We start from the raw sequence: 20,217 nt of genomic DNA, 5'->3' as shown, positions 1-20,217 counted from the left end.
GATTGAAAAAATAAAAATTTTCACAATATGATACTGTCTGGTTTGGCCACCGGGGTAGCACAACCTACCATGGGAGTTAAACATAGTATATGATATGATACGATATGATATGATATGATGAAGATATTCAGTTATGCTATGCCAAAACATTTTTTAATATGAAAATGGTTTTTGAATATGAAAAAAGTCTTTAAATATGAAAATAATCTTTGAATATAACAGTTAGTTTTTAAGTATGAAAATATTGAAGAGTCGCTCTGCTTTTCTGATAACACGTTTATGAGATCTGCATGTGAAAATGAAATATTTTCTTTCTATATACCGAACTTTCTGAAAAGACTCATGTTTACATACTAGTATATATTCTCTACTTACTGAGCTGTTGATAACTCACCCCTTATCTCCACAACATTTTTCAGATATCTTGGATACTTTAGCGGAGGTTCAAGAATAGGAAGCATGGGTAAGGCTTTGTGAGCCTAGTCTATTAAATATAAAGAGGGTACTTGTTATTGGAGAATTTTATCAAATAGTTTTGTTTTGTTCTGTTGACTTAGTACTTTGGGAAATTGACATTTATTTTGAGACTTCGTCGTATTCTTAGTTATTTATTTTAGAGTTGATGGTTTAAAGCAATGATGTATGTGAGTAAATGAGGAATTGAATTTTATATTTGTACAGTGAGATATGATTTTAAGTGTTAAAAGGTAACTCTCCGACCCATCCGGGATCGGGGTGTTACATAATATGCAATGCAATTCTAGTATGCAACTAGTAGTATCAAGTATGCAATAATCACAGCGGAAATAAAAGGTGTAACTATAAAATACGCCAGAATAACTAAAAACATCTCAACTTCATTAGAAATCATTAACACCCTGCTTAATTAACAATTAGATTAACACCTAAGCACTCTATATTAGGCTTTTAATTTTGGGTTATTACTTACATTAAGGTTGATAGTGAGGTTAGCCTTAATCTTAGCACTTAGTACCATTAAGCTAAGAATTGGAGAAACACGCTCATTAGTGAATGTAGTGAGGCTTTTAGGACCTTAGAGCATTCATAGGTCCAACCCAAGAAGCCTTGAAACCAAGCTCAAAGAAAATTTAAGATTTGGTAGCTATCCTTGGCCAAAGCTTAAGGAAAGCATAAGGCCTTTGGGCAAAACTTGGTGTAGATTGGACCCATGACCCAATTAGGTCAAATCAAACCTTTTCAAGCCCATCTTAGTGAATCTTGAGGTTTCTTTTCAACCTTAAAAGTCTGGAAATGAGGTCCCTCTCATTCAAGCCCAAGAGCCCATAAGCCATGAACCCACATACTTGGCCATTTTAAAGCTCTCATTGCCCAAAATCATGTTTGGGTTTATTTCACTATTCAAGACCAAAAGCCTAATACACCATACCATTGGTTTCCTTAAACCCAAATCATATCCTAAGTACCCAAATTAAATTTTAAAAATTGGCTAAAACCATTAACCATCATAATTGAGGTTAGTGAACTTTAAGCCATGTTGTGAACCTTAATTTTGTTTAATCTTTTCTTAAGCCTTTTAATTCGGATTTTCTTGAATTATTATTTCATTACATCATAATTAAACCTTTCTAATACCCTAGCTAAACCTCCCCACATTTCATTAAGGAAAATGGCATATCAAACCCAAACATTTCATCAATCGACTTTGTGTATTATCCTTTGTATGCTTGGACTGTTTTGCCCTTAGCCCAACATTTTTGTGGTTTGTACCCAAGGGTAATATGGTCCTTAAACACCTCATGAGACACCTCCAAATCCAGTTTGAGCCTTGGACGAAATTGGTTACACAAACCAACTCAAATGATCAAACTGAGTACACCTTGATCTAGTTTGTATAGGAACCGATTGGGTTGGAATTTAACCAACCATCTGCCATAATTGGGCCACCACCTTCACCACCCAATCCCCAAGAGGTCCTATGACCATCATGAAGAAATTGACTCAGTTTTTCCCACCCAAAACCATCCAAAACCAAAGTCCAAAATCTGCCAAATAAAACCACTCGAATTCGCCGGTTTGCAAGGTTGGTTTGAGTGATTTTCTGCCACCTAAATAATGCCCCACGACCTGGACACCTCTACAGGACCAATGTAGCTTTCGTGATGAGATAATCATGGTAGTTTTAGGACACTATTCCCCCTGCACAAGGTGACATATGCCCATGGAAGCAATCTGGAAAATTTGCAGACTTGTGTACGTCCCACTTCACCCAATAACCTTGCACCAAGGCCAATGTCTCCTCCCCTCTTGAACCTTACAAATACCTCCCTCACCTCCTCATTCCCTCCACGCCTCAACTCCAAGCTTTCTCTTGATCCTTGAGAGCACTTCTCCCTCCTAGAGATCAAAAGAGTGAAACCGAGTGAGTTCTTGGTAAGTTCTTGAGTGTTCTTGTGTAAGGCTGTCTTGAGTGTCTGGAAGGCCACGAAATTTGTAATTTTTCTTGATTTTGATCTTCGTTAGCATGTCAAGCTTTCTTTGAAAGTGTTGGTACGAGATTTGGTTGAGTTTTGAAAAGGTTATCATACTTAGTTCAAAATCGGGTTAATTAAGAGATGGTTTGAATGATTAAATGATTTTAAGTGGATATTTAGCTATGGTGTGTCTTAAGCATGATTTGATATGATTTATCACTGTCTTAACATTATTATGGAAGGTTTAAATTGTGGTTAGAAGCATGCCATGGTAGGTTTTGAATCTATCCTATTTTGATCATCAAGCATGTATCAGTTTTGAACATATTGTTGATTAAGGATTTCTTAGCTATGATTAAGTGTTGGGATGAACTTGATTATCCAAGAATTAGCCTTCATTATGTCATTAAAGATTTTAGTGATTAGTTTTGATTAAAGAAAATCTCATGTGCATGCATTCATAGGGATCAATAGTTGAAAACACACTTAGGCATCAACTAGAGTGCATGCCACGGGTTGGAACTAATCTTTAATTTAATAATTGACGGTTGCGCAACAGAGGAAGGCAAGGTTGATGAAGGATGGTCGTTGAAACGGACATAAGCCTCTATGTCCATCTTGGCGCTACTTTGAGCCATGGGCTGCTCAGGCATTCCAATGCTCTCGTGGTGAACGAGATCTTCTTCCTCTTGACCGAAAGTGGTTCCTGAGGAGAGTGTTTACTTGCTTTCTTAGGTGGAGTAGGGGCAGGCCTCTTCTTGGGAGAAGTTATCGTCTCTTGTCAAAAATAGACAACTACTCACAAGGGAGCGATTAGGCATAACAAAAAAAGGGTCAATATTGGATGGTGTTAAAAGGGCCTCAGTCCAAATGGCGTCCTCATTCTCCCTGAACCTAAGCGAGGACCATATCAATGCAAGCTTGTTCTCACTCTAACAAAGTGATTGTCATCACCTTGTTATCAGGAACTCTACGCCAATTGGCATTAATGGGAAATTCACCCTTTGGGGCTTCACGAATAGGGAACTGCCAACCTTGACTAGAAATAAACAAGAACTTCATCTGCCATTGTTTAGCATTAGAATGGCGAGTTTCAAATCGCACTAGGCTGCTAGAACGCGTACAGAAGCTACAAATGTTGCCCATTGAGCCCCTAATCGAGTATATCATAAGGAGTTCTCAAGTAGTCAAATCTTGGTATTCCTCCCAAGCGGGTTCCAAAACCATCTCTCACAAAATACAACTACACAAAAGGACACTCCAAGCGTGAGAATGAAGTTGGGCAAGTGCCAAATTCAAGAAATCAAGAACGTCACACACCGAGCGACAAAAGGGAAGTTTTAGCCATGAACAAAAGAACAAGCTGGAAGGGCCACCTTCTCGATGAAACCTTCCTCATCGACAACACCCTGATGAGGAAGTTCAAGAATTATGGAATCTGGAAGCCCATAAGAGCTCCTCAACTTAGTAAGGTCCCTAGGGGCGAGAACGAAGCGCCAGTCAACACCCTTAAAATAAGGAACATCACTTTGAATAGAGGATTCTAGAGCTGACACGAGGGTACCATGAGCAGGAGATTGAGAAGAACTCTATTGGACCATTGTAAAGCAAAGAAATCTGGAGTCTTGCAGAGAAGACGAAGAGACATCTGGGACTTAAGAGAGAAGACGAAGAGACATCTGGGAGTTGAGAGAGAAGACGAAGAGATAGCTGGGAGTCAAGGGGAAAGACGAAGAGAGAAGCACGAGAGTGTAAAAGAAAGAGAAAAGAAAAGAAAAAACAAGTAAAGAAATGGTTATAAAGAAAAAATGGAGCGACGGTTACGTGCATGAGTGGAAAAATTAAGAGGTTGACAACAACATCATTACATGATTTGTTAACGGAAAAGGGGGCGATAGAGAAGTTACATCACTCCCAAAATATGGGGAGACGTGTCGCGAAAGCAAGCGGTCGTTGGAGTCCACAAAGCCCTAGGGAAGTGAATCGTCAAGTAGGTACTAATAGAATTCCTGCCAAGGTAAGTGCTAATCTTTTTTCCCATTTAATGACCACCACATCCATGTAACAGATTGTGGAAAGTTACATGCCTAAGTGGGGAGCGGAGTGAACTAACAACGACATCATTGCCAAAGATATGGGAACGGAAACCGACAAGCGGGGTAGCTGTAACAGATCATTAAATTCCCCTCATGCCCATACGAGAGGAATTAGCGGGAAAACTAGAAGGACCATCATAGCTCTAAAAGGAATGGGCCCAATTAGGAAGCCCATTGGATATAAGCCCAAAGCAAGAAAGGCTTAGTCACCCAAGTCTTAGAGACCAATATGGATCCTTAAGGTAATCGTTGTGCAGGCCAGATAAGATGATTATGTTGGGATAAGCTCACCCTTTTCAAATGATTATCATTTTAAGCCAATAAGAGCAATGAGAGGATCGAGCTTGTAATTGGCACTTATCAACAATTCCTCAGGCCTATATATGTGATAAGAAGGTATCAATTCAGAGAATTTGACACTCAGAGCTTTGATGATTTTCTTTTCTATGTATCGGTAACTTAGACATCGAAGGTGCTTTAGACACTTTGGGCTTTCTTTGTTGCAGGTAGAGTGTGTTGGTGGAACAAGGCGTGGAACACGTCCCAAACAGTCATAAATTTTTTTTAACAAATACAAAATTTGTTAACTTTATAATTATACACACACACACACACGTAGTTAGCCCAACCAATTTAGATGATTGAGTCTCAAAATAATTAACTAATTAATCATTAATACAAATTTATAAGATTGTATGACTATAATAATAGAACTTATAATAGTATTTGTAAAATAATAAACGAGTCAAGCAGTTCATAAATAAGTTAAAAAGTTTGTATAGCAAATAAATAAATCAATCATAAATAAAAAATAAAAATAAAACACATGAATTCGATGATAAGTATTAATTTCAAATGAAGATAAAAATTATATATATTTATATATATATATGAATTATTTTATTCTCAAATCGGTGTGTTGAACATATTATCCATATTACTTAATTAAATGGTAAGATTTGATTTGTCAGATTTAAATTTTAAAATTCCTCTTTCAAATCAAGTTATGTCATATAAGCATTTTATTATGTATTATTAGTATCGGCCTATAAATAGAATTTTTCACAAGAGATATTTAGAGTGGATAACACCCAGGAATTCCCTTCGATAACGACTCAGCCTAATAATTATAAGGTCAGAATATTGATAATTTTTATTAGACCAAAATTATATTTAGTGGGCCATATTGGATAAGTCCATGAGTAATAAATTATTGAGGATGATTAAGAGTTTTAATTAGGCTCAATAACTAAGTTAAATCTCATTTATTATTTGTTGAATGAGTTATACTCCTTTTAGAGTTTAAAGATTAGCCATTAGAAATTTATTTCAATTTAAAACCATCACTGATTGAAGTCTCCTATGCAATCTCAGTCATTACCAATCCTACATTGAATGAACTACTAGATTATGTTTTTAAATTCAAACTCTCTTCTTGAATGATCACGACCGAATCCAATTCAAATTCAAACTTGTCGGCACCATCTCCCAAATCTCTCTTTAAATATCTGCCTTCTGTGTTATTTGAAAAAAAATCATAAACCTCTATAAATGCAACGGTCGAACACAAGATACCCAATCCAACACCGTGCGTGTCCCACGTTCACCACGCCAATAGTACACTACCTCATTCCTCTCACAACATCCCTCATGTTTTTTTCTCTCATTCTAGTTCACGTGATCAATTTCATGCCAGAAATATTGGATTAACACTGCAAGGTAAGTAACTTAATCATAAATTAGAATTAGCATACGTTAGCTAGTTATATATTATTATTAAAACCAGTTCTTGGAAGCCAGTATTCACTTATCACACATGTCATGATATTTGCAAGCACGTCATTCATCATGTTTTATTCTGCGTATTATAGTTATGTATGTATTATGCATCTCACATTTCATAAGACATAAGTTTTCATAAGATCAAGTATAAAATAAGCTCAGAATAGTTAATCAGATGGTCGTTCAGATACATGGTATCAATGCAATTTATGGGTGGATGTGCAAGCCACAGAGCTAAGCGTGGTCCACCATAGTATGCTACAATATTATTAGCGGCTTCCCTTGCGGCAATGAAATGTGGGGCCGGTGCACAATCTTATATATAGGGTTAAGTGTGTGAGTCAGTAAGATAAGCATGAAAAGTTAGATAACTTAAGACAAGTCATGCGTTGCATAAGCATACATATGAATGATCATGATTTTAAGTTCTCAGCATGAAATATTTTATGAAAAATCTTATGTTAAGTATGTTTACGTTGTGATGAGTTTCTTACTGAGTCATCAACTAATTTTAGTTTGCTTTTATGTTTTTAAACCACCCCAGGTCAGAATATTTAAGAACGTAAAACTGTAGGACGAGACTTAATCCAGAGAGGCCTAACAGTGGCCTAAATCATGTACATAGATTTTAAGTTATGATTTTTTTATGGCACGAATTTTGAGAAATTTTAATAAATGCTTCTGTGCACTCGTCTTTATGATTTCAATATTTATTTTAATAAAGAATGATTTTATTTATAGCATCTAATTTGTATCTAGTGCTTTCTTTAAAATAAAAGAAAAAGTCAAAGTTAGCACTTTGACTTTTCCAAAATATTTTAAAAGTGACTTGATTTTTACAAAAATTCTCCTCGCAACCGTCCTGAGGAACCCTTACGGCATCGCCTCCGACGTGGCAAATGCAACGATATCGTTTCTCTCATCTTTTCTCTTTCTATTTTGCCTTCGTCTTCTACATCCCCACGAAACCCCATCGCCACCGCCAACCCATGAGCACCCACAGTCACTGTCTTCGTCTTCTCCACGAAGCCACAGCCCCTTCATCTTCTCCACAAACCCATCGAATGGCTAGCTTCATCTTCTCCACGCAACATCCATTTCACAGACAGACTTCACTATCTCCTGCTCAATTCAGACCCTTCTCCCCATTCCCATCATCTTCCCCTTCATGGCTCTGGTTCAATGTCGAAACTCATTCAAGTCTCAGATTTCACTTCAATCCAGACCCTGCACTCTTCTCCCCATTCTCATCGTCTTCCCCTTCGTGGCTCTGCTTCAATGTCGAAACTCATTCCAGGCTTGTTGTTGTGAGGTTTTGTATTTTGGGAATTTTTTTTCCGTATTGGCCTTTCTTATCTTTCTGGAATATCTCTCTGCGATATTGAAGTTAAAACAATTTTTGTTCATTCACAAATGATTGGGATTTGCACGGGGTTTCCATTACCTTCAGGATGGGAAATATTTGCACAGTTGTCGGTGTATTTCGTGGTGGAGGATTATTCGAACTACTGGATCCACATATTTCTCCATAACAAGTGGGGTTACAAGAAGATTCATAGAGTTCACCATGAATACACAGCACCATGAATACACAGCTCCAATTGGATTTGCGGCGCCCTATGCCCAGATAAAGTATTCGATCCAGACCTTTTTTTTTGTTTTTTTTTTCAAGCTGACGTGTCAGCCGATTTTGCGTCGGTTTTGTGCCGCAGTTGTATATAGAAGAATTGTTATTTTTAAAGCAATAGAGCTGTCATGTTACACCTTTCAGCATCATGATATGATCAATTCCTAGCCATGTGTGAGCTTCTTTTGCCGCAAGTGGAATTGCTTTAATTTGCTTCTTCAAAATTAACCCTACGTACGTCAAAGTTGAGCTTGAGTGTCTCCTCACGTGGCCAACGTGCCAATATTCTTTAATTTCAAGCTTGTATGCATGTTTGATCGTTCATTTTTTTTTCTTGATAATTACCCTTTTCTGGGGAATTAGAATTAGAATGATAAAAATAGCAAAAAATTTACTCAACTTCCTACTATTCATACAACCTCCACGCTCCGCATTATTTTTAATTTTTATTATTTTTTTATTAAATATTTATTATATAAATAATGAATAAATAATTTAAAAAGAATAAACTCAAAAAAATTTTAAAAAAAATATTAAAAATTTAAAAAATTTAAAAAAATGTAGAGTGTGATGAAAGTTGTATAGCAAAGCTCTAAAAATAGTAGAGCAGATATACTGTAGATCGCTCACTCACTGATCACGAGATCTCTCATCTATTTATTCATGCTTTTGGTGGTATATCTATTATATGTTATTTTATCCAGAACTCGTAAAATTACTATTATATATAATCATTAATATTAAGGTTTATAATATGAGATAAAAAATAAAATAATTTAGTCAAAAATTCTTACTCACATGCTACTTGTAATAATATAATGATTTACTTTACACAATAATCCTATTTGAAGTTAGTCATGTTTTGCTGCGTATTATGCATCTCAGTTTACATACATACAGCGCACATTGCCATATATATAAACGCGAAGATTAGATGAATAGTATTTTCATCTAATATTTTTTTTTTCCAATTTCACCCCTGCTTTTATATTTACTTACCCTTATTGTCCTTCATTTCCGTTATCTACTATCCGTACTTTTACAATTTTATCCTTCTTTTGCCGACTATTGATCTTCGTCCCTCATTTTTTTTCTTTTATTCCAGCTTTTACGTTTATATCCCTCAATTTTATTGGCATATTTACGGATTTGCACTTACTTTTATCACGTTCTTCACATAACCGACTTACTTTTTAGTCTTTTTCTTTACCATGCTTATCCTGCTATTTTGTCTATTTATCCACCGTCTTTATATACAATTTTTGGGTTTTCTTAAACCTACAGTTCGATCTATATTTACCAAAATCCTTTGTTATCTACTTCTCACGGTTTGCATCGTCTAGTATGATTTCTTATTTTCCTTCCGAGTTAATTTTTTTGATAGCTTATTACATAATTTGCTCATAGAGCACTTAGATGTGAAAAAAAACATTACGTAGGAGGAACGTTTCAAGGCCAAGCAAGAACAAAGCCGAACAACAGGAACAATTGAAATTGTTTGTTGTTCACCACTCTTATTTGTTGTTCAACTTTGCATTTGTATGTACATTTCTGTGTTATATCAGAGGATGCTTACTGTTAAGCTATACAATATCCCCGCAAATACAAAATAGAAGTTAGATCCTCAGATTTGAAACAATATTACAATGACTTGTGGAAAAAAAATAAAATAATAAAATGTAGTACATGTGTAGATCTAAAGAGATTTGTTAAACTCGGAAGAAAACTCATATTGAAAGAAAAAAGATCAATATAGATCGGAAAAAATTAAGCTTTTCAAAACCCACGAATTACACATGTACACATCACATATAAACAAATATGATAAAATATCCTAAAACAAGAGAAAAATATATATAAAAACATAAATAAGAATATAAGAATATTTTCAAATCTGAAGAAAAGAACAAAGCGAAACAACAGGAACAATCAAAAAATAATATTGCCAAACTAAGCTCATCGGTGTTATTTGTTCTTCAATCTTCGATTTCTCTCTCTGTTATTGCCTCTATTACTGTGTTAGATGAGAGGTTGCTAACAGGTGACATTTTCAAAAATTCATATACAAACACAAATAATAAAAAAAATAAGTTTCAAATCTACAAAAAAAGAAAAATCTAGATGTTACAAACAAACTCTCAGATCTGTGAGGTGCAAAAAAATTATGTAAATATCGTAGAGGAAAATGCATATCGAACCAAAGAGAAAAAACCTCAAGCAACAATTAAATAATAATTAAGCAGAAAAGTCCATAAGAGATCTTTTCATACGACTCCACAAGCAACAAATAAACATCAATCGATAAACCAAAAAATAAAACATAGATCTGAACATGGTCTCTTCAAGTGTGCGAAGGTGTGCTTCGATCTTCAGGGAAATAAAAACAATAGCAACAAGAAATGTGAAAAATAATTTAAGTGTGTAGACTAACAAATCTAAAGCAAAACGTCGCAGGTCTAGACTAGGATGTCCAGATCTGTCAAAGTTTATAAAGATAAATAAAAAATAAATTTGAACAATAGGTCTAAAAAATAAATACAAAGGTTCATAGGAGAAATATTTTCAGACGATTTCAGAAACAAGAAATAAGTATCAACTGAGAAGCCAAAAAAAAAAAACCTATATATCTGAACATGCTCTCTTCAAGAGTATGAATGTTTGCTCGGGTCTTTACGGAAATAAGAACAATAGAAAGAGAAATGTACATCAACCGAAAAAGTAAAAACCTAAATAAACTGCAACAGAAATAGATTAAACAAACAAGAAATACCAAACCATTACATATCAGACGCAACAAAGTAGAAATTTTTTCTACATATTTGAAAAATAGAATCTCGGATTCCCGAAGTTTGAAAGAAATGTGCGAAGAAATAAAATACACGGAGATTTGTGCTTTGTTGTTGAGAACAACATGAGAGAAGAGAGACAGTGCAGACGGGAAGGAAGAAATGAGAAGAGTCGAAGAAAGAAAGACGGAGAGGGAGAGAAACAGAGGGAAGAAAAATCTGGAAGGAGAGGAGGCGAAATGAGGCCCCGATTCTGTAGAGATGTATTTATAGGGGCATTTTTTACTTAGGGTTTTTGGTCCGTTGAATGATAAAAAAATAAAATAAAATAAAATTTTTGTTTATTGTAAAACCGAGGCACAAATGAAATGATGAGTTTTAAAATTTTTAAAATAAAATAGAGTTGTGCATTCAAATTTTTGTCGAATGTATTTATAGTGATGTATTTAAAATTTTTTGTTATAAAATAAAATGATGAGTTTTAATAAATATTTTTTAGAAAAATAGAGTCATTTAAATAATGAGTTCTTAACATAAAATAAATTAATGAATATTAAATAATATTCTTAAAATAATAAAATTATTTAAATAAATTAATTTTTTAAAATTATATTATTTTCTGAACTCTAAAATATAAAAAAGTTTATTTTAAAATTAATCTTTGTTTAATAACGTTACAAATATCTCATTTGAAATGATTTTGGTAAAATATTTAAAATATTTAAAAATATTTAACTCGATTTAAAAATCCTCGGCTAGATTTAATAAATCCTATTTTAAAATAAATCATATTTTTTTTTTGGATTGAAATGAGAAAAAAACGCATTGTTACATATTTGTGGACTTAGCTATTAGCACATGATTTATTAAATTTTTTACTTAGTATATGAATTGTACTTGAAACCTAATAACACATGGAAATATAGTTTATTGATAATTCAAATCAATTCATATATCTATTAAAAAGTAAATAATATGTTCCAATTTATTGTATTTATTATCATTCTTAATATGTTAATATAGTTAAATTGAATAAATATAATTATATTTTTATTATATTCTGTTTTTTATATATATTTTTAAACATATCTGTTGATTATGTCTTTATTTCAATTATGCCATCGCGGTTGTTGGAATCCTGCATTTTTGCTTGCCTTTTATTGTTCTCCTATTTTTCGGTATGTCCTTATCCCTTTTAATATAAAAAAAAGTCTAGTGTTTATATTTTGTAATAATTATTTTAGTTATTTACATAATTGTTGACAATATATTCTGGCATATTTATCCTAGATTTTAGTTGCAAATATTGAACTACCTAGATAGGAAGTAGCCTCGCACGAAATCATAACTAATACTTAGGCCATGTATGGAAAGTGAGATGAATTAAAAAATATTTTATAATTAACTAATACTTAGGCCATGTATGGAAAGTGAGATGAATGCATCTCATTTTTAAGTTTTTATAGATATATTATTTAATTATAAAATATTTTTTAATTTAAAATTTATATTTTATCTAATCATTACAAATTTTTTATTTTTGTGGTTCTTTTTCAGTCTTTTATTTGTTTTTATTTTCTTTTTCATATATGTTTTATTAAAAATAGTATTGATAATAAATTTCATTTAATGCATTTCTTTTTTCCTTCCAAATTTTTTTCCTATAAATGCTAAATTTATTTATTTAATCTATTGACAATATATGTTTGTTGTATAAATATTTCATTTCCTCGTGATATTGATTTCTTTTAATAGATTTGTTTTATGAGAAATGCTAAGGAATTCGTTTTGGACTCCTTGTTGATTTTTCCGATTGTACTTTTTATTTTTATCAAATAAATCACTACCATAATATATATATATATCCTCAAATTATTTGCTAATTCACTGCAAAAAAAAAAAAAAAAAAAACTATTTATTTTCTGTTAATTATTTCATATCAAAATAAATATTTCCGGTCAAAATGAATCTATTCTTATCATAAATCATTTTCACTATAAATAACTCTTCACAAATATACACACATATATATATATATATATATATTGGTAGTGATTTTTTTTATAAAAGATGGCAAATTAATCAGATCATGTTTGAGCTAGCTGGTACGTGTAAAACCTCCATATATGGTCCTAACGGGCGACGAGTCCCCCCATGCGGATGTCACAATGGCCTTAGTGTTTGCGTTATAATACAAACCTGATAAGATTCTCCGATCACCAAATGCGGGACCATCTTGCCTTGTCCTAATTGAACATGATTAAAGAGCCGATAAATTGTTGACAATATATGTTTGTTGTATGAATATTCATTTTCTCATGATATTAATTTTTTTTAATAGATTTGTTCTATGAAAAATATTAGGGAGCCCGTTTTTTCCGGTTGATTTCCTGATTGCTCTTTTTTATTTTTTTTTATTTTTAGTTTTTTTTTACTTAATAATTAAGAAAATATTGTTTAATAATATTATGAATTTTTTTAAAAAAATATTTAAAAGTGTTAAAAAAATGATGTGAATTTTTTTTTAAAAGAAAAAATTTACAATATTATTAAACAATACTTTCTTAATCATTAAGTAAAAATAAATAAATAAATAAAAAGAAATCGCGAAAAAAAGAGGATCCCTTTTTGGGCTCCCTAGCATTTTTCTTGTTCTATTCTAAGATCTATTATTTTATTTGATTCACTTAATATGATTTGTGTGAAAATTATTTTATTCTTTTGCTTTTACTATAAATACTTATAATATTTGTTATGCATATATGTCACCATATATACATATATATCCACATTTTTTATATATTTTCAAATGTTTTTTAAATTACGCTCTGAAATTTGATAAGGATGGGTTCCACCAATGATTGAAAATTATTTAATAATTATTGTATAATAGTTATGAATATATTAATAAACAATACTATTTATTATTAATTAAAAAATCTATAAACAAATTTAAATCTCAAATTATATTTTTTGTCGTTTATATTTACAAAATTAAAATTTCTTTGTTAAAAGATATTATTCTAATTATCACTAAAGTAATTAGAATAATTTTGATTATTGTAATAAATAATTATATGAATTAAAAGTGTGGTAGATATATTTTTTTTCTAATTTATTAGTTTGAAAATTTGAATATTTTTTTCCCTTGATTCTGATAAGTTGTTGTATTATAATTATAAATATTATATAAATTATATATATAATGTGTTATAAATAGAAAAAAATTTTAAAAATATAAATAAAATTATTTTCATTTATATTAAAAATTTTAAAAATGACAAAATTGATCAACTGCACGTTTGCCCTGACTAGTAATATATATAATGGCTTTTTCTGTTTTCGTATCATGTAGGCATGGGCCCGGTCGCATGGATAATGACTGGTGAGTGTGTGTGTATACATATATATATATATATATATATATATATTTATGCAATTCAATTTAATAATGAGCACACATTTTTATTGAACCCACTCCCAATATCGTTAAATTCTAGGTGGTCAAAATGGTTAGGTATATTTTCTATGAATATAAATCGCATCTCATATCCGACAGTCAAAGCTGGTCACATGCCCTTACCGACAATCAAAGGTCACATTTTTGGTAAAATATAATGGGAAAAACAAGGCCGAAATGCAGATTAAATTCGCAGAAAAGGGTAGTGAACCCCATGGCCACCGGAAAGTTGGAGTTAGTGTTCATTTCCACTCCTGGGATCGGAAACCTCGTCCCTCTCGTTGAGTTCGCGCACCTTCTTGTCGATCATGACCCTCGATTTTCTGCCACCATACTCATCGTCACCATGCCTCAAAGACCCCTCGTCAACACCTACGTACAATCACGCGCCGCCGCCGCCAGTAACATCCGATTAGTCCACCTCCCTGCCGTGGAACCTCCCTCACCCGATCAGTTCCAAAATTCCATAGCCTACATATCCATGCTCATCGAGAAACACAGGCCCCAAGTAAAGCATGCGATCACCGACCTCATGGCGGCGCCAACCGAGTCAGACTCCAACCAATTTCCGTCCAGGATCGCAGGGTTATTCATCGACATGTTCACGACTTCCATGATAGACGTGGCGAACGAGCTCGGCGTCCCTTGCTACCTCTACTTCGCGTCTCCGGCGACGTTTCTCGGCTTCATGCTTCATCTTCCGATTCTAGATTCCAAACTCAACCCCACCGAGTTGTCTGGCTTGGACTTCGATTTGGTCCTCCCGGAATTCGTGAACCCGGTTCCTCCAAGCGTGTTGCCTCCATCGGTGTTGCAGAAAGAAGGGTACGCCTGGTTTTTGCACCATGCACGCAGGTACGCGGAAACGAAGGGTATTATCGTAAATACGTTTGTGGAGCTGGAGCCTCATTCGGTCAACGGAGTCCGTAGCCGTCAAGTGCCAGCGGTTTATCCAATAGGGCCCGTTCTCGACCTTGCAGGACCGGCCCAATGGCATCCAGACCAGGTCCACCACAGAAAGGTCATGACGTGGCTTGACGATCAACCTCCATCGTCAGTGGTGTTTCTCTGCTTTGGTAGCATGGGAAGTCTTAGTGGGCCTCAAGTGAAAGAGATAGCAATTGGGCTTGAACGAACTGGGCTCCATTTTTTGTGGGCACTACGTGGGCCGCCGGAGACCCACTTACATCTCCCGAGTGAGTACAAAGATCCAGACAAGGTCTTACCGAATGGGTTCTTGGAACGGACGGCCGGGGTTGGCCTTGTGTGCGGATGGGTCTCACAAGTGTCGATCCTGGCCCACAAGGCAATCGGAGGGTTCGTGTCGCACTGTGGCTGGAACTCCATCTTGGAGAGTTTATGGCATGGCGTGCCAATTGCCACGTGGCCTGTATATGCAGAGCAACAGATGAACGCCTTCCAGATGGTGAGGGAACTGGGATTAGCGATGGAAATCACGTTAGATTACAGGGCTGGTAGTGATCTGGTGGTGGCGGATGAGGTGGAAAGAGGAATAAAACGTTTGATGGACGGTGATGATGAGGTTAGGACAAAAGTGAAGGAAATGGGGCAGAAGAGTAGGAAGGCAATGATGGAAAATGGCTCATCGTATACGTCACTTGGAGCATTGATTGAGGAGTTAGCAGGTAATTAATTAGAAAAATTCATCTCCTCAATCAATATATTTGAAAATTTTAAACGTTCTACCGACCACTTTCTTATGTCTTGATTAAATAATTGCAATTTACAATTTTTATTTGTAATTTTTAAGAGAATAATGTTGTTATCAAAAAAAAAAAAAAAGAGAATAATGTTGAGCAGTTATCATGTTAAAAGAGTAATGATAGACTGTTATGGATAGTGTTACGAGCAGTTAAATTTAAGGTTACGTTTGGATGTTAAGATGATATCAGATAATTTGAATTAATCTGTGAATTATAATATTTTGTGAGTCTCGTATAGATATGTTTGAATATAAATATATTGATATATGTGTTTGAATGTATAAAGTAGATTGATATGAGTTTAACTTCTTTTTATAAGTAATTGAAAAATAATAAATCTCATCAATAATTAATTTGAATGAATTGGGTTCACTCCAACAATCGAACACAGTCTTTCAAAATTATACAATAAATGATATTTGTAATTGTAGAATGTGCAAGCGTCGCACAATCTCTTTAAAAAAATTAAGTAAATACATGATTCACATGAAAAAAAATTAACTTTTTAATAGTAAGTTTTATTTTTTTCAAAATAATTACATGATGATTAAACAATTTACGACTATATATAGTATTATTCGTAATCTCAAAATGAAAAATTATTCGCATGTTGTTTAATAATATTTTTATGATAATAAGATGGCACTCCTCACGAAGATAAGTGCTATTCATGATATTTTTAATTATCATTGTCTAATGTGATATCAGATAATTAAAAAATTATTTATCATTCTTTAATAATTTTTCAATCATAGGATACCACGTAATTGAACGAGATAATTTTATACAAAGAATAATATAACTTTGAGGTTTCTTTCACAATAAAAACTCAAAATAATATTATCATCTAGTTGATGAGAAAAATAAATTTAATTTTTTATAAGAAACAATTTCTAACTTGTCAAGCCGAGTCTATTCTAAAATGATTTTTCTAAAAAATAAAATAAAATAACCTATGTAAATTGAATAATATTATTAAAAAATTATCTATTTAATTGATTTTCATCTGCAAGCATTACCCCTCGAAGCAGCCTTGAAGGGTATATTATCAGAGACCTCATCGTAATAGCAGATCCATCATCCATATCAGAGGTTTGAAGGCCCTCAAAACTCAAATGTACTTCCACACTCTTCCCATCATCTCTCCACTTCCTTCTCCGTGTGATTTGGAGTGGTTTGAATTCAGAGATGAGTTAAGATAGATTGAGATGGTTTGTAAATAATAGAAAAAATTGAATTATTTATTATATTTTGTGTAGAAATTTAAAAAAGTTGTTTTGAAATTTGAAAGAGTTGAATTGTTTATTATATTTTGTGTGGAAATTTTAAAAAATTATAATGATGAAATGAGATGAGTTGAGATGAGGTACGAATACAAACGAGACATAATTAATTAGCTGCACACATATAAATCATTCATTAGTAATTTTGTTTATAATCTACTAAATAAAAAAGGAAGACAAAATATTATAGGAAAAAGAATACGAAGTGTTTTGATTTTTTAAAATTTAAAATTTGATTATTAATTTTTAACACTATTTATGATATAATTATGATTTCTTTAAAATGTGGCATTACTTAATCACTAATTGTAATAAATGAGGTATATAGAAAGAAGACAAAGCATTATAGAGAGAAAACAAAACAAAGTTTTCTCAAATTTTTAAATTTTAAGTTATTTAAGCATGCTTGGATAATGAGATGAGATAAAAATTATGTGAACAGTAATAAAATAGTTTGAGTTAAAATGTTTTATTGGATTTTGGAAAATGAGAGAAAAAAATTGAATAAAAATATTATAAAATTCAAAAATTATTTGAAAATTATTTTTATTTTGAAATTTGAAAAAGTTGTATTATCTTTTATGATTTGTTTGGAAGTTTGAAAATTTTGTAATGATTAGGTAATGAAAAAGTTAAAAATTTGAAATTAAAAAGTATTTTATGTTTTAGTAATATTTGAGAAGCGAATTATGAAAAGTTTTATGATGAGCTTAGATCTTCTCATCTCATCTAAGGGTCCAAACATGTCCATATTTGGGTAATGAAATGAGATAAGAATTCTGTGAATATTAGTAAAATGATTTGAATTAAGATGTTTTATTGAGTTTGAAAAATGATAGGGGGACTGAAAGTGGTGCCCACAACTTGATTGATTTTATATTTTTTTATAACGAGGAAGTGACTATTAGTGAATGTTTGTATTTTTTTTTTAAATGCTTAAAGATGATTAAAATATATTTGAGAGAGAAAAAAGTGCAATTGCACTTATCGGTATAATGGGGGGCACCATTTTCAATTCTTCTAGCATTGTCAATTAGGTTTCGAGAAAGAAATGAGAAAAAAATTAAATAAAAATATTGTAAAATTAAAAAATTGTTTAAATATAATTTTTATTTTAAAATTTAAAAAAATTGTATTGTTTTTGTCTTTTGATTAGAAGTTTGAAAAAATTATAATAATTAGATAATAATTAGAATTAAAAATTAAACATTTAAAATTAAAAAGTATTTTTATTTAAATGATATTTTGAGAATGAAATTATAAAAAATTTCGAAATAGGATAAGATATTCTCAACTAATCTCAATTCTCCAACATCACCTAAGTTTTGATATGGATGAGATGCATGAGAATTATGAGAAGAGCAAGAGGTGGAGAGTTGGCATGGCAACTACAATTAAAGTAGAAACCGAATAGTTCTTTTGGTTGCAACTTGCCATTAGAAAAGAGTAAGGTCAGGTTTGGGGGGTGCGATGAGATACAAAATTCTCATATTATATCATCTCATCATTACACATTTTTCAAATCTTCATACAAAATATAATAAACAATTTTACTTTTTCAAATCCCAATATAACTTTTTCAAATCTTAATACAATAATAATACTAAAACATAATATTTTAAATACTAAAATAAAACACAAAATTCTCATCTCACATTCCAAACCTGTCCTAAGTAGCTATTTAAAAAGATTAATTAGTCGTTAAAAAAGTTAGGGTTGTATAGAAACCGACGCAACCGGCCGCCGTCGATGCAAACCGACCAGCCGCGTCAGGAACTGGCCGGAACCGATGGAGAACTGGCTGGCGTGTGGTGGAATATTACAAAAACTGACATTCAGCGGTTCAGTCCCGGTTTGAGGCTTGGCCGGACCGTTGAACCGACCGATATCATAAAACTTATTTTTTTTAATATACACTAATCAAAACGACGCCGTTCCACTTACGTTTAAATGGAATGACATCGTTCTATACCTATATGTATACGATTAGATAATAGAAACGATACATTTTGGTATTAAACCAAACGACGTCGTTTTATTTAGGATGTTAAAAAATATATATATATGTCTGAAACGACGCCGTTCCACTTAAACTTATATGGAACGACGTCGTTTCGGTATGAGGTCTTCTTCTTCCCCAACCTTCTTCCATCTCTCTCTCTCTCTCTCTCTCTCTCTCTCTCTCTCTCTCTCCTCTACAACTCTCTAACGCTCTCTCTCTCAGTAGAATCTCACCGATACGGGAACCGACGCCGACCGAGAACTGCCTTGATCGGTTTCTTCCTCCCCATCGACTGGTTACGATCGATTGCTCCTCCAGTTTTTCAGACGTCAGTCGGTGTCGATTTTGTCCAAAAACCACGCCAACAACATTGGTTTTCACCTCTAAAAAAAGTTAACAATCATAAAACGGTTGGAACCGGAAGACTTCATGTTATTTAAATGAATATATGTTAAATTTCATTAAGATAAAAGGTTGATGAGGCATAACAAAAAAGTAAGACAAAAGATATTTATAACTTTAAATTGTCCAATCGTCGTGTAATCGTTTTAAAAAAAATGAATAAAATATGAGATTCACATGAAAAAAATTAATTTTTTAATAGTGAACTCCATTATTTTTTAAAATAATTACGCGACATTTATATACTTTACGGTTGTATGTAGAATTACTCAAAAATGATTTAAAAAGCTAAATAGATAATAATAGATGCCCATTAACCAAGTCATGTTTGGTTTTACAGATCGAAATATCATTTAAACACAAATACTTTTAAATTTTAAATTCTCAACTTGTCAATTTTTTTAATTTAATCATTATAATTTTTTCAAACTTTCAAACAAAATACAAAAAATAATTCAACTTTTTCAAATTCTAAAACAAAAATAATGAGTAATGCTAGTAGATACAAGTTCTATACAAGTTTTTTGTAAAAAATGGGTCTCACTAATAAAAATAAATTTTTTATACTTTTTAAAGTGAAGTTCACTTTTTTACAAGGGCTT

The 20,217-nt window shown here is 32.5% G+C and overlaps 1 protein-coding gene across 1 annotated transcript; it reads left to right on the top strand.

The window, feature by feature from the left end:
- The first annotated feature begins 14,303 nt into the window (after positions 1 to 14,303).
- On the top strand, positions 14,304 to 16,147 carry LOC108985048 (UDP-glycosyltransferase 43-like). Its single transcript, XM_018957194.2, has one exon. It carries the CDS (start codon positions 14,362 to 14,364, stop codon positions 15,856 to 15,858), a length of 1,497 nt encoding a protein of 498 aa, XP_018812739.2. The 5' UTR covers positions 14,304 to 14,361; the 3' UTR covers positions 15,859 to 16,147.
- Positions 16,148 to 20,217: the final 4,070 nt, after the last annotated feature.

Source organism: Juglans regia, chromosome 4 (genome assembly GCF_001411555.2).
Source record: "Juglans regia cultivar Chandler chromosome 4, Walnut 2.0, whole genome shotgun sequence".
Lineage (NCBI taxonomy): Eukaryota > Viridiplantae > Streptophyta > Magnoliopsida > Fagales > Juglandaceae > Juglans > Juglans regia.
This window is presented reverse-complemented; position numbering and strand designations above follow the sequence as displayed.

Excerpts from the sequence above, each read along its gene's own strand:
- LOC108985048 (XM_018957194.2), top strand. The coding sequence starts at position 14,362 with ATGGGAAAAACAAGGCCGAAATGCAGATTAAATTCGCAGAAAAGGGTA.